Source organism: Notothenia coriiceps, unplaced genomic scaffold (assembly GCF_000735185.1).
Source record: "Notothenia coriiceps isolate Sejong01 unplaced genomic scaffold, NC01 NC01_scaffold00036399, whole genome shotgun sequence".
Taxonomy (NCBI): domain Eukaryota; kingdom Metazoa; phylum Chordata; class Actinopteri; order Perciformes; family Nototheniidae; genus Notothenia; species Notothenia coriiceps.
The window spans coordinates 796,421-807,069 of NW_011369100.1; the positions used below are offsets into that span (position 1 = coordinate 796,421).

The window sequence follows — 10,649 nt, forward strand, 5'->3', positions numbered from 1 at the left end:
ACTTGACTGCTGAGCGAGGAAAGAGTTGGGTATATAAAGGACCCAGGGCCGCGTCACTCAGCCTCTGTGATCATACTCTATAATCCTGGAGAATAAGGGGAGTGGGGCTCGGTTTACGGGGGAGAGGGGGCCGTGATTGGTCAGACCCCAGACAGCGCAACAGTTGCGGCATGCTGCTTATTTTTAGGCGCTCCTATTTGGGCTGCTGGGGGCCGGCCAGGGACTTGATGATTGTTGCGAATGTGTGTCATGCTCAGGATCCAAGTGTCTGAACAATTGAGCTAAGAAAAGAAAGTGAGAGGTGAGGTGGTCCCTCTGTCCCCCAAACATAAACGTTTTTACAGAGGATAAAAGTAAAAGAAAAGTGGAATTGTAAACTCTGAGGCCTTGGAGGGTAACATTTTAAAGGGTTGAGGTCACCCTGATAAAGATGATGAGAGCATTACGTGTGTTTGACAGCTATCTGCCAACCCTGAGTGAAATGCATCTCAGTGTAGACAAGCAAAGGACACTACAAACTCAGGGAAGGTTATGGAAAAATACTTGATATTGAAGAAAAACAGTTTATTTATATATATTATGAATGTTAATGCACCATCAAGCAAAACCGTGGTAGTTAAATATATTGTTTAGTTAATTTCCCAACAACAACTGTGGGTTATTGCCTTTTAACTCACTAAATTCAGAATGTATTGCTCAATTTTCACATTAAAATGCCTGTCAGGCCACGATCATCGTTTTTCTTTTTTTTTTACTTATCAAGAAAGGACAAACTGACTTCGTAAATTGACTGAAAGCAAATTAGTGTCACCTCCAACTGTGTCAACATGACAGGGTGCATTGATCGAAGATGAGGCTGTGTACAGAAATACTCTGAGACAGTCGACAGCCTGCGCATAGTAAAATTGATCATCTGTAAACAAAATGAGTCATTTCCAATAGATGTTGTGTTGCTGCAGGTTCAGGGGCTGACAGGCTGCTGTGACTCAGCAGTCGGTGACACCAGATGCCAGCAGCGACCTCGATGGGAGGTAAGAGTCACTGTGACACATGCTGGAGGCATTCTCAGGACGCTCCGTCTGTGCACTGCCAGGGGTCCCCGTGTTTATCTCCCACTGTGTGATGAAGCACTTTGAAGATTTTCAACCATTTTATGCTTATCAGAATATTTCCCCCCAAAATATATTTGTTTAGTATATGGAAATAAACTTTAATACTGGTATTTCAAAAATGTTTCCATCTTTTAGGGTTGTAAGACATAGATGGTAATAATTCCGTATTTCAAATGAACAAGCCATCAAATTGTACAAGTCCTTTTGATTCTTGTCAGTGTCACTTTGTCATATTTATGTATCCCTGTGTGTGCATTATTTTCTGTTGTAGATAGGTAGTAAGTAAGTGGAGCATCTTACCGTATTACTGGGTAGGTTTATCTAGAACAGCATTATATTTTCTTGGATGATCATACATTCTGTTACAATTAAACTAAGTTAAATTGTTTTGTACAGTAGTTGTTTAAAAACTAGAATGTGCTATTTGCCATTCAAATGCAGCAAAGATTTTTTATTTTAACAGAACTTTTGGCCATTTTATGCCTGTATTTGACAGGAACAGAGTTGGGGTTTTCAAAGTACCATAACATCACATTTCTCAAGTAAAGCAGAAGAACTTCAAAATGTATTTGATTATTCAGTATTTAAGAAAACGCTTCTGTGTGTAAATGATTGCAAAAAAAAGTTAACTAGAAAACAGACACATTTGACTAAATTAACTCAAGTCTCTTTTTTTTATGTGATTTTGATAGCTTTGATTTATCTTTTCATTGATACATACGACATAATCCTAACTTGATAAATCAAATCAAGTTTTATTTATATAGCACACTTGAAAGCGATTTTTGGTCGAGCCAAAGTGCTGTACATGTAATAAAAACACATTACTACAATCACAATAAAAGACAATAATTTACAACAGAAATATAAAAAACAAAAACACAGGGAATAGTCAGGTGTCATACTCCGCTCTGACTAGAAGGCCAGAAAGAAAAAGTGTGTTTTTAGTGAAGATTTAAAAAACCCTAGTGTCCGGGCCGACCTCACATGGAGGGGCAGACTGTTCCAGAGCCTGAGGCCAGCTGCTGCGAAGGCTCGGTGCCCTCTGGTTTTGAGCCTGGTCTTGGGCACTATCAGCAACAGCTGGTCAGCAGACCTTAAAGCTCTGGCTGGGGTGTAGCGATGGAGGAGTTCGGCTATATAGGCAAGAGCCAGCCCATTTAGGGCTTTGAAAACAAATAAAAGGATTTTAAAATCAATTCGGAACCGAATTGGAAGCCAGAGTGAGGCCAGAATTGGGGTGATGTGGGCATGCTTTTTGTGGCCAGTCAGAAGACGTGCAGCTGCGTTTTGGACTAGCTGCAGGTGTTTAATTGAGGCCTGGTCCATACCCACATACAGAACATTGCAATAGTCCAGTCATGAGGTAACAAAGGCATTAATAACCCTTTCTAGGTCTTTAAAAGATAAATACGACTTGGTCTTAGCCAATAGTCTTATTTTAAAAAAGCAGGATTTGACTCCGGTGCTGACCTGCTTGTCGAATTTAAAAGTGCTAGTGAAGGTCACTCCAAGGTTCATGACAGAGGGGAGGATTCTTTCATTGAGAGAGCCCAGAATATCAACCGGAGAGGCTGGAGGTTGGGGTCCAAAAAAGATGACCTCAGTCTTGCTCTCGTTGAGGTTAAGGACATTTTTGCTCAGCCAGGATTTTATCTCTATCAAGCAGTCCATCAACTGCTTGATAGAGATAAAAGTGAGTGTTTGACATTTGCTTTGAGAGGCAGATAGATCTGTACATCGTCGGCATAGCAGTGGAAGGGAATATTGTGTTTAGTGAGAATTTAACCTAGGGGCAGTATGTACAGTAAAAAGAGGATGGGGCCCAGGATAGAGCCTTGGGGAACCCCACAGATAAGAGGGGCTTTAGCAGAGGAGAAGGCATCTGCCAGGTAGGACCTGAACCATGCAAGGGCAGAGCCTGTTATGCCTGCGGACTGTTCAAGCCGTGACAACAGGATGCTATGGTCCACAGTGTCAAAGGCAGCTGTCAGGTCTAACAGCACCAGGACAGCTGGGCTACCTGAGTCGGCGACTAGGAGCAGATCATTAAAAACTCTTAAAAGGGCTGTTTCAGTACTGTGCATAGGTTTGAAGCCAGACTGAGACTTTTCATGGATGCCATTAAGAACGACTGCAGCTGGACATAAGACAGAAAGTATAAAGTATATGTAAACTAAATAAAAAACCAAAGCACAGATTTACATAGACCTTGTCACTGTATACTTGGCATTTAATCCCCAGCCTATGGCTTCTCACACTCAGCCTTCCACGTTTTCTAATTAGCTTTTTCCTTGTTAGTCTATCAGGTGAATCTATTAAATATTTAAGAAGGGATTTGGGGTGAATTTGCTGAACAGATATTCCTGAGGCCAAGGCCCACTTAATTAGGTTTCCCTGGTGATCTGGCACTGACATTAAGACTGTAAAGACTGTTGTATTTATTTAGCCATAACTCAGAATGATACAGAAACCTGATTCAGAATCTGTTGGGAATACTTTACTTTAATATTTAATTTAAAGTGACAGAAGGTTGCTCAATGAGGGTTAAGCTAACTGTACCCCATGACTACGTCGGCACATCCACGCTACTTTTAGTTAATTAGACACACTTGAACTTAGTGACCCATGAGTCCTGGCAATGGAGTAATGAGTGTAATTTAGGGGGCCCATCGACAACGTTGACACGACATTTCCTGCCATCTGTAAGGAGACCATGTCTGTGAGCTTATGTCACGTCTCTGCAGTGAAAGTTATTAATATCCATACAACCCATGAAATGTAATCCCAGCTGAGAGACGGTTGTCACTCAGGTTGACTGGTAGTGACTTCATGAATGAGAACCAGAAATATCCTTAACTCTAAAACTGTGACTGACGGTGAGGACACCATCCAAGAAAAGAAAAGACTCAGACATCACGTGGGGGGGTTATATTTATTTTCTTAAGTCATAACAGTACAAAATAGACCTCGATGTAACAAAATAGCCACTAACTATATTGAAAACCACAATATTTAAAGCAACAAGCTGAGAAACACAGTACAATATAGAAGCTTGTGAAACTATGATAAAGATAATATTCAGGAAATCATGAAAATAATTATAACATTCATACGTACCATTGCAGTCAATGGGAATTTAATTTATATTGCTGATATATTTTTTAATAGACAGTGAAGCATTTTCAGTCCAGTGGCTCATCTTTACCTTTGTTCATTTTCCTAAATAGAAATACAATTGCTCAGGCATTGCTTATCAGGAGTTTGTTTAATGACAAATGTGTCAGCAAAGACTTTTAATTCATTTCTCAATTCAATTGGTCTTTCAAGCAACTAAGGTCAAATGCAATTGAAATGCATGCAATGACTACACAACCTTTCAACAAAGAGGTACTGAAAAAGATTAGCAATGAAAGCAGTTCTGAATAACGTCACCATAAATAAACATTTACACAGCATATAATATGGCTATCAAATATACGAAGCTCTTTCAAAATAGAATTAACTTTCTACAAAGCGAGTACAAATGGATTTAAGAAATATCTCTCCCATAGTACTTTATGTCATAACTATTTACATGGAATACAAAGTAACTTAAATTATATATTGTGCTTCTAAATGTTTTCTAGCATGCTTTTTTTAAACCTTAATTATTTTCACCAAAAAAATACATTTCACAAACATAAACAATAATCAGAGTCCTTCACATATACATATATGTTTTGTATTGACTGCCTTAACAAACATGTCCTGACAACTTCCTATTTAAATATTTTGTAACCATATTAATTGCTAAAATGCCCTCACAACCAACACCAATCGTCACCTCAGTCACAACAGTAGATCAATTTAAGTGTAGCCGAATGTCCACAGGTGTTTATCTGTTCTGCAGTTTGTTACATAAAGTATGTCGTCAGTAAACAAGGAGATGCTGGCGGACATCATTTTACACCGAGTACCTGGAACAACCTGCGATCACCATAAATCTAAATAACAATTCACTAGCCATTTCCTGCTGGAGAGGAACAAAAGCTTATTTCTCCACATTGAAATTATCAAAGATATAACAATATTATAGCTTGATCCTCCTAAGATTCGCTCCCAAAGTTGCTGGGATATCTTTAATAGCACATAGAAAAACTACAGCGAACATTTTGTAAGTGTAACAATGTAGCTGTGGGTGTAAGATAACTGAAATTCAAATCAAGCTGTGGGCAGGTGAGATGAATCAGAAACTTTTGCAGACTTTCTGGCAACTCGGTTAAAGTGATCATTAAATAGGAAAGTAGAAGTCAGACACAAGACAGGAAGTGACCGAGCCTGGAGAAATAAGAATAACATAATGTGAAGAAGAGCTCGCTGCTCTGGGCTTGGATTGACAGTTTTATTACAATTGTTCTCATTGTAACTGCATATCATTTGTGTTAGCAATCGAAAGAACATCAATTTGATATTCCAAAGTTAAGTTTGACAGAATAATGGGGGCAAAATAGTTGGTAATGTTGGCATGTTGTTAAATCATGCAGATTTTGCGACATTCAATCCAGATGCAGAATTTATTCAAAGGAAGGCAACCATTTTAAGTCAAATCGTTCACATAAAATGTCAGACTGCTCTTTGTATTAACATTTAAAGGGCATATGTACATTTCAGGGATTTCAGTGCATCAAATGCCTAGACTCCATGTTCTTCATTATTATCAGAGACATCTATGAACAATATCCAAACAAACAACAAATAAATAAATAATGGATAAATAAACCCAAAACCACTTGGTGTACGTTAAAAATCAAAACCTTCATTTTTATCACATTGTTAGCTAAAAGGAGAGAAATATAATATTCACAGACACAGAGGAGGAGAGACAGAGCACAACATTTAGTGGAGTGAGATCAGTCCTCTGTTGGCTCTCTGCAGGTCAACTCTTCACCGTCCTCAACCTCAAATGAGACTGAGTGCATCATTCTCAGTGCATGTACCTTCCTATTAGCGACAGCCTTTTCTACTACACGGCTGTCAGCTCACTTTTAGAGAATTCCAGTTCAGTGTAAAGACACAGCAGGAGAGAGCTGGACTGAAGCAGACGTCTGTCCCTGTGCAGATGTTGCCCATCCAATCAACATCGGACGAGAGCTCTCAACAAGCGAGTCATCATCAGCAGCACTGCTGTGGCCGCAGTGATAGTCAAAATGGAGTTCCAACCTACCTCACTCCCCTGAAGGAAGACAGGAAAATAGTGGTGTTAAGAGTCAGCAGAGGCTATTCCTCAGGCACAGATAACATGTATTAGGCTAAGGATTAGTTTAATATTTTGGGAAATATGCTGATTCAATTTGTACAGAGTTAGATGATAAAAGTGTTACCATTTTCTGGAACTGGGGATAGGAGGGGATTAGCGTAGTTTAGCATACAAACTGAGGCAAGGGGAAACAGCTAGCTTAGCTCTCTCTGAAATTCAAAAATAAATGTCCTACTACAAGCATCTCGTAAACTGCATATAAAAGTATGCATCCTGTTTGTTGAATCCATACACAAATCGTTTTTAAACCACTTTAAATATGAATTTGTGGTTTAAGGGCGGTTAAATAAATAACCAAGTTTACCCGTCCTCCCAAATGCTGTCTTCATTGATTGTGGTGATACCAAACACCAGAGAGTTACAGCGGCCGGCCCACAATTTACGGCTCTTGGCGCCCCCAAATACCACAAATTGTTGTTATTATATTATTTGTGTGTACAGATTAAACCAACAACATACAATGTGTTAATTACTGAGCTGTGCTAGTAAGTATATATTATAATATTTTATTTTACTAATATTTTTTAGTCTTACCCCAAAACAATAAGTGGAAAATATGTTGTTCCTGTTTACTCTGGATTACTCTGGATTTCGCTGTCCAAAATAAATATTTTGGACAGCGCCAGGCTATCGGTTTACGCCTGTTTCAAGCCTTTATGCTAATTTAGCTAATCCAAAACCTTACTTGGAATCCATTCAAAACCACAAAATCTACATTCACATTTTTATTTTTGTTTGTTTACCTTTCTATTTAATATAGCTTCAAACTCAATCATCAAAAATGTGATCAAATATGTAACAATGTTTTGGAGATCTTCAAACCACCAAAAAAGAAAAAATTGCTAGTATTGTTTTTATGCAGATTTTAGGGCCTTGTTGCGTGAAATATACATTTAAAAAAGGGTTATCGACCTGAACATTGAAGGGGTTTTCTTATGTAATTATTGGCAAAACAGCTCATTTACCAAATATGTCAAACAATTCCTGTAAATCAGTTATTCAGTACCATTCAAGTCATATTTTATTCTAATTAGCCAAACTGCCCACCCGTCCCACGTCCACCTTCCATTAATGTTTAATGTTATTATCTACCTTTATTCACTTCAGGCAAATTTGGCTTTTTCTTCAGTTTAGACCCTCCCATACCAACCACCAATCGGAATTAATTTTGAAAATGTTTTTGTATTAAATGGTCAGTCCATCCAAATAACACAAAAACATATTTTCTTACTTACTTCTGGCAGTGTCGAGCCATGCAGATGCCATGCTCAGGTTTTGAGATATTTTTCCTTCAACCCAAATGAAAGTGAGGTGAATTTTAAAAATATAAAAATCCAATTACACGTCTTAACGTAAAAACAGTATCCTTAATATTCTGGATTATTCACAGAATACACTTTCTCTCTACAGTATAGTACATATAAAAACTGTTTCTGTAACTGATGGTTTCTGTTAAGAATCCAGAGTAAACAGGAACAACATATTTTCCACTTATTGTTTTGGGGTAAGACTCAAAAACTGATATCTCAACACCTGAGCAAATAGAAGCAAAACTATCCGCATAGCAAGATAAGGCCTGGCAGACACTGTGTTTTTATGTTATCAGTGTGTAAGAGCCTTACTTAGCATAATGCATCAGATAGAGATAAGCTCCTCCCATACCTTGCCCTCTGGGACGCCAGCTCCGACAACCAGCACCAGACCACAGCCAATATTACAATCATTCCTATGAAGGGGATGGAGAGAACAGGGTGCTCAGACGGATGGATGAATCTCTGAGGAGGGAATAAAAACAAACACAATACAAGGGGAATGAAGGGAATGAATGAATGGATGGATTGAAGTATCCAAATAACATATAAACACAGATAAAAAGGTGTGACAACAAAACAAATGGAACACCACAACAAATCTCTAAATCAAAAGTGTGACATGGTCTATGACTGTGATATAAAAGGGAGAGGTTTTGATGGAGCGATTCACATTTGCTGTTAAATAAACAAAGCATAACTTTAAGGTGACATACACATCTTCAACTCAGTGTGATAATGTGCGAGCAGTTCTGTGTGGCATTTGTTGGCAGCGTGTGATGTAATGGTGACAAAGAAAGAAAGACAGACATACAGCATGAATGTTGTGACTAGCGTATGGTGGTGTTTTTGTCTCTCTATCCTCATCTCGTAGTTTGTTTTGATGTTTTGCTGATTTGTGATCGTACAGGCTGAGAGGTCATGGACATTCAGAGGACAAGGACAGTATCAGAGACAGGCACGGGTAGACAGTTTGACGCACACATCTCATTAGGCTGATGAAGACAAAACACAGAGTGTAAGTACTGTTTGTTTCTTATAAAACACAAGGGACCATATTACAGTAAAGTATTTAACATTTCTTCAACCACTGGTTTTGTTCTTTGGTTTGTTTTTTAAAGTTTTTTTATAGGAAAATACTTTGTAATTTCCTTTTAAAACTCTATGAAAATCAACTTGCAGAAAGTCTGTCTTGGCTTTGAAATGCAGTTAAATCCCCAGATTGTCCTCGGGTCTGTAAATGGAGCAGTCACACTGTGCTGCGATTGCAAAAAAAGTCAAACCCAGAGGACAAACAAAAGGCATAAGATGGTTAAGATAATGTGGTTCAAACGGTTCAAATTAACAGTTTTGTTTTTCCCGTGAGCATTTGAAAACACATAAAAACTATCCATGCTTTCAAACACTTATTATGCAACACATGATAGTGCGACTCTGTGACTAGAGAAAAATAAAAGGAGTGTTATTGTAAGAACAACTTATTTGATTTTACTGCAAGTTAACTTTCACACAGCACCTTATTAAAATGAACAAAACAGGTCTTAATAAAGTAAAAAGGCAATCTCAACGGTCCTTTCATTACTTTTTCTCAATTGAAAAATATAAAACACCTACAAAGGATTTAGTTATTGAAAATAGGGCATTCTCTGCTTGACGCCTGAATGCCTTTTTTGCAGGTTTTGTATTTGTTTCTGATAAAAGTATTAAAGCATAGCTTTCACACAGAAGTTAGAACACAGACACAGCAGGGGGGATGTTCCCCAGCCCAATGCCCACAGTAAATACTGATATGGGCTGACAGGCCAGGTCAGTTCATATCAAAACAGATGTTTACAGTATGAGACACATATAAAGATTTCAGCAGAGACAGGGTAAAGTAGGTGTGATGTGAGGCGTGTTGGTTGACAGTGTGAGTGCAAAGAAAAAGCATTTTTTAATTGTGAAGTCATCATAGATGTGAATCTCCAAACTATTTCTAGAACATTTTCACATTCATTTAAAATATATTAATTTAAAGACAAAAACACCTGCACTGCAAATCTAACTACAAAACGGACATTAATCACATACTGTATATATAGCATTTACATCAGTTTGCCTACTTCTGATACCAACTGTATGTTATTGTATTATTCATGTCTGCCCCTCACCTGAGCCCCCCCTAGCTTCTGCAGCTCAGCCTTGCAGCGCTGCAGCTCCTCCTCCAGCTCGGCGCGCTCCCTCTGACTGCTGTCGTACATAACCTGCAGCTCCTGGAGCTCCGTCTTCAGCCCGTCACACTGAGGACACACAGGACACACACAGGTCACACTGAGGAGGCACACAGGACACACACAGGTCACACTGAGGACACACAGGACACACACAGGTCACACTGAGGACACACAGGACACACACAGGTCACACTGAGGACACACAGGTCACACTGAGGACACACACGACACACACAGGTCACACTGAGGACACACAGGACACACACAGGTCACACTGAGGACACACAGGTCAAACAGGACACACACAGGTCACACTGAGGACACACAGGACACACACAGGTCACACTGAGGACACACAGGTCACACTGAGGACACACAGGACACACTGGTCACACAGGACACACTGAGGACACACAGGTCACACAGGTCACACAGGACACACACAGGTCACACTGAGGACACACTGAGGACACACAGGTCACACAGGACACACTCTCAGGCGCTTCCCTACAGCAGGGGACTGACTCCATGTATTAAGGGGAGACGCTACAGGTAAAAATATAACTTAGATAGAATCGGAGGAATTAAGCACTCTTTAATGGTCACACATGCAGAGCACACAGCACACACAGTGATATGTGTTCTCTGCTTTTAACCCATCCTAGTACTAGGAGCAGTGGGCAGCTATTGTACAGCGCCCGGAAGGGTTGGGGGC

The 10,649-nt window shown here is 39.3% G+C and overlaps 1 protein-coding gene across 4 annotated transcripts in view; it reads right to left on the bottom strand.

The window, feature by feature from the left end:
- Positions 1-4,033: 4,033 nt before the first annotated feature.
- ccdc136a (coiled-coil domain containing 136a) overlaps positions 4,034-10,649 on the bottom strand; it is a 26,341-nt gene continuing 19,725 nt past the window's right edge. For 2 of the 4 annotated variants that reach the window (XM_010792330.1, XM_010792332.1), the window contains 3 exons: positions 9,872-10,000; positions 8,074-8,186; positions 6,216-6,327 (listed from right to left, as the gene is read on the bottom strand). In XM_010792330.1, coding sequence (XP_010790632.1) covers positions 6,315-6,327; positions 8,074-8,186; positions 9,872-10,000 — 255 coding nt within the window. In that variant the 3' untranslated portion in view covers positions 6,216-6,314. Of the gene's footprint in view, positions 6,328-8,073; positions 8,187-9,871; positions 10,001-10,649 lie in introns of all 4 variants that reach the window. The other 2 variants (XR_800343.1, XM_010792331.1) reach the window with 2 other exon arrangements.